At 37.3% G+C, this 5,007-nt stretch overlaps 1 protein-coding gene across 1 annotated transcript; it reads right to left on the minus strand.

Annotated features, from left to right (window-relative positions):
- Window positions 1-223: 223 nt before the first annotated feature.
- On the minus strand, window positions 224-4,793 carry LOC116707941 (neurexophilin-1-like). Its single transcript, XM_032545647.1, has 2 exons — window positions 4,758-4,793; window positions 224-2,210 (listed from the first exon to the last, which is right to left on the minus strand). Exons 1-2 carry the CDS (start codon window positions 4,791-4,793, stop codon window positions 1,479-1,481), a joined length of 768 nt encoding a protein of 255 aa, XP_032401538.1. The 3' UTR covers window positions 224-1,478.
- Window positions 4,794-5,007: the final 214 nt, after the last annotated feature.

Consider the following 5,007-nt stretch of genomic DNA (forward strand, 5'->3'; position numbering starts at 1 on the left):
ATGCGCTGAATGTGTGTTGATTTATGGTTTCTGTTTGGATCAGACATTATGAACTCTTAATTAAAACCAAAATAACTGATTGCAAATATGACTCCAGAGAATTATACAACATTTTCTTGTTGTACACCATAAGCAGATGGTAGAAATGTATTTTAAAATCACAAAAAAGACAAATTATTTTGAAAATATCTGTCACCAGACAACTTAAACTGCAAAAGTTTAAAAAAAAAGGCGATATTATGAAGGTTATATTTTTACATATTCAACTCCAGATCATTCTGGTTCCTTTTAGTTTGACCATTTTTGATAGATATTGAAAAATAATATCAGCTACAATCATTTATTTTTCAACAGGAGACATCACCTAAACATATATTTTACTATGTTTAATCAAGCATGTTCTCAAAAGGTGCCGTTTGTAAAGTTACAGAATCAAAATTAAAAGCAAAAAGTTTATATTTAGCTTGTCATAAGAGGGAAAAATACACATTTTCTCAAAGTCACATTTTCACCACGTTATTCGTTCATATATTAAGATTACAGTACAAAACTAAGCTCAGCTAGCAAGCTAAATATTTACCACTAACCTAAATAATTAGCTCAATTTAATTAGTAAGCTAAATATTCACTAATATTTAGATCTCTCAATATTAGTAAGCTAACGTTTAGCTAACTAATATTTACCAGCTAATTAGCTTACTATTAAGCTAGTAAGCTAAGTATTTAGCTTATCAGTGAAATATTTGTTCTGAGCTAAATATTAGCAAGTTAACAAGCTAAATATGTTTTTTTACAAACTGTTTAGTTTAACTAAATATTAGTAAGTTAGCTAGCTAAATATTAAGCTCCCAAACTTATAGTTAGCTCATATTAACAAGTTAGCAAGATAAATATTTCGCTCCAAGCTAAAGTTTTAGCAAGTTGGCATGCTAAATATGTTGTTTACAAACTATTTAGCTAAATATTTAATGACCAAGCTATATATTTAATTTATGTTTAGCTCCAAGCTAAATATTAGCAAAATATTAGCACATTAGTGAGCTAACATGCTAATATTTAGGTAGGTTGTTTCTTACAAGCTATAAAGCTATTTAGCTTGTAAGCTCCGAACTAAATATTTAGTTCCAAACAAATATTAAGAAGTTAGCAAGCTAAAGATTTTGTTCCAAACTAAATATTAAAATGTTAGCAAGCTAAATCTTTTGTTTGGGTCTAAATATCTAGTTAGTAAACTAAATATGTAACTTGCTAAATGAATATTTACTTTGAAACTGGGACATTTATAAGTGAATGAATAATATGGTGAGAATATGGAAAGAAAACCTATTTTCCCCGCTTATAACAGGCTAAATAATCCAAATTATTGCTGTTAATATTTGACTCACTTACTGTACAAACAGCATTCCATATATTTTAGGATAAAGTTTTGAACGGCTCAAACTGCATCCTCCCTTCATCCTCGTCACCTGGCCCCATGTTTACCCTGTGGGCAGGTAGGGTGGGACCTGGGAGCTGTAGTCCGGACAGACCTTCTGGACCAGCCTGTAATCCGTGCTGTAGAACGACATGTAGACGCAGATGACCTGGAAAGGCTTGGAGCACATCCAGGTGATGTGGCTCTGGGTTTGTTCTTGGTCGCACGTCTTCGACGGGTCGTAGTTGCACAGCATCACCTTCTTGCTGCGTTCGGTTTTCTCGTAGTCCACCCTGCAGTTGAACGTCTTCGACTCCTTGGGGTGGACCACGCTCTGGCGCTCCAGGTCGAACGCCACCTCCTTCATGGGCGGGACCAGGCTGACCGACACGTTGCCAACACCCGTGGAGTTGTGACGGAAGTAGACGCCGAGAGAGCCGTTGCCGTGATCCACGATCTTCCCCATTATCAGCAAATTCAGCTTGACGGTTTTGATGTTGGAGTAAAAGTCGCCCCAGCTGAACAACCTCGACGGTTTGGAGAGTCCTTGAACGTTCGTGATGGGCTGAAGCTTAATTTTTACCGATGGGTTGGACTTGGACTTGGGGATTTCCCAAAGCCTCTGCTTCGATAGAGGAACCGAGGGATTGTTGAGGACTTTGGAGTTCTGGACAACAGTCCTGGACTGAAGGCCCCAGATTTTCTGGAGATGCTCCTCTTGGTCTCTGTGGGGTTGAGGTGATGATGAGTTCACGAAGGTGAAGTTGCTCTGAGTCTCAAGTTGACAGAGAACCAGCTAGATGGGAAATAATGAGAAAATTCAAACAATGATCCTCAGAGGAAGTTTCAAAGAGCATTACTAGATTCAAACTAGACTTTTTTAGCAACTTCTTTCAACCTACAGGGTCTACCAATTCTGTTCTTTGTAGTTTTGGGTTTTACTTCAGTTTGATAAATATTTACACATTCAATAAATCAATATAAATCCAAGGGCACACATTAAAACATCAAATCTAAATAAATAATATGAATTATATTAGCTATTTTAATACAGACTGATGGTTCACATTGATCATTTAAAAGTTTTAATAATGAAAAATTTAAAAAAATAGAGGTGTATTATATTTTGTTAGTGAACACACTAAAGTGTGTAAGATAATGGGTGGAGGGAAAGCTGAAAGATACATATGAGCAACCTCACCGTGGCCTGTTTAGTCCCTGTCAGATATTGTTCAGAAGTACGTGTACAAATGAGGAACATTTCCTGAAATGTATTACACTAGCAAGTGTTACAGAAAAAAAATCTATGAGTTTCAAATGTATTTAAACCAAGATTTACTATTTTGGAGAAAACATGAAGTAGTGGGAAGATCAGCGTTGATTCAACAGCAAGAAAAAAAACTGAACAAAATCATTCACAATGATACCGGGCCAAATTCTGGAAAAGTCTGGACAAATTCTTTAACTGCGGAAAGATTAAAGTTAAATTTGAGCAGCCTCACGTAGGCCTGTTTACTGTCTGTCACATGTTCTTCAGAAGTACGTGTACAAATGAGGAACATTTACTGACATGTTTCACACTAGCAAGTGTTACAGAAAAAAAATCTATAAGAGTTTAAAATTTAAGTGATGAAGGAAATCACAAACTCATAGTCAGCACTGACTAATCGTGCTACCATAAAATAAAGCAGTAAAACAGTTAAAACTCTAGGCTTTCTGTAGAGGTATGTGTTCAGTCTTACGGGTGCGCACACACACACACACACACACACACACACACGCACACACACACACCCACACACACACACACACACACACAGACAGACAAGCACCCATGGCAGGGGGGGTCTGGGTGGGGACATATGCAGATTCCAAGAGCTGATAGCAGACCCGATCAGGAAGATATTCCGTTTTAAAACCAGAGACTGACCATCATTGTTATCGATTCTTTGCCAGAGGATGTCGGTGACATAGAGTTTCCTTGCACAGCATGTGTTTTGACCCCAAAGGTCATGAGAATCACCCAACTAGGATTTTTTTTAACCTGCCTCGCAGTCCTTCCCCGTTTCCCGCAGTGTCTCGGGAAAAATATTCTGTTTAAAACCAGAGGTAACTACAACATCCTGTTTAAATATACTATATTGTATATTATTCTCAATTATCTAACACTTATTGTTTTTCATACTTTACTTGTATTATTCTTACAACTCATACAGGTCTGAAGGCGTGGGAATAACGGATCTGTGTGTGGGATGGGTGGGAAAGGTGGGGGAGGGGCATCATGTGACCGGAAATCAAAATCATTTAATTAGGGTCATTAATCACTCATCCATCAAACTCCGATTAAAATTTGACAGAAGGGTGCCCATATCGTCTCTCTATCTTTGTATATATTTATTCAACAATTCAGCAGCAAAAAACAATTAAAACTAAAAAATTTTTGTTTTTTGATTTCCTATCTGATTGGACGATCACAAATCAAACCATCCAATCAGATAACAGATGTTTTTGATGTAAATTTTCAAAGATATTGAAAATATTTCACTTCCATTATATCCACCTAATCGGAGACTTGGAAAATCATTTTGCCAGGAAACGCATCTCTTCCTGGATCCGACTGAACCGCTAGAACCCGGCTTCAGGTGAAAATGAGGGAGTGCTAGCTTTGAGTTGAACTTCTGTTTCTGAGTCAGATTGGGGATCAGGTTCTTGTTCAGGACTGATGGAATAAAGATGGAGGAGCAGATTGGTTTCTGCCTCTGCCGTGATTCATCCTGATGTTCTACTCGGTGTGCATTTGACACCGCGGCCAGGGTGGGCCTGAAAAGGGTGGCTGGAATCAGAGGGAGGAAGTCAGAGCTGTGAGTAAAATCTGTGGATGTGTCACCGGCCAGTCATCTATGGGGAGAAGCAGGATCTGGGGATCTAGACTCATCTCCAGGATGAACTGGAATGTGTTAGTTTAGACAAGGAAGTCTGAAAGTAAAGCAATGACCTCTAATCTCACTGCCACCCAATTCTTAAAGGGGCGGCATCATGTAAAAGTTCTCAATCCAATGCTATTAAAAATGTTTGTAAAGGCTTAACGGAGAAACGTTGAGATGACTTCCTGAATGAGTGTTCTTAAAGAGACAGGGGCCCAATTACAAGCTGCTGAAGTACTAAGTCAAATTTCTTTTATGTCAAATTTGATACAACATTTTCATAACAAATGAAGACAAATGGACCCTTGATTATGCTATCAAATGGTGCTAAATACTTAATACTGCGCCTTTAAAAAAACCCATGGATGAATGGATTTATTGTCCTATTACCCTTCTGGCAATGCAATATTTATACGCACTTTGAGCTTGATGTCCTTCTGTGTCTGCTGAGACATTTTTGCAGCAAACCTAAAGATTTTGTGTTTTTCTCTGCAAAAACATCAAATTTCATCTAGTTTCTAGTGCAAATATTTTAGTACACTTGAAATAAGATAAAACTATCTTACAATAAACTTTTCAGAAAGATATAGCAGCTTGTTTTAAGTCAGTTAATCCTTCATTTTGATGGAAATGTACTAGTTTCACTGGTAGATTATTTCACTAATAAAA

This window comes from Xiphophorus hellerii, chromosome 18 (genome assembly GCF_003331165.1).
Source record: "Xiphophorus hellerii strain 12219 chromosome 18, Xiphophorus_hellerii-4.1, whole genome shotgun sequence".
NCBI classification, from domain to species: Eukaryota; Metazoa; Chordata; class Actinopteri; order Cyprinodontiformes; family Poeciliidae; genus Xiphophorus; species Xiphophorus hellerii.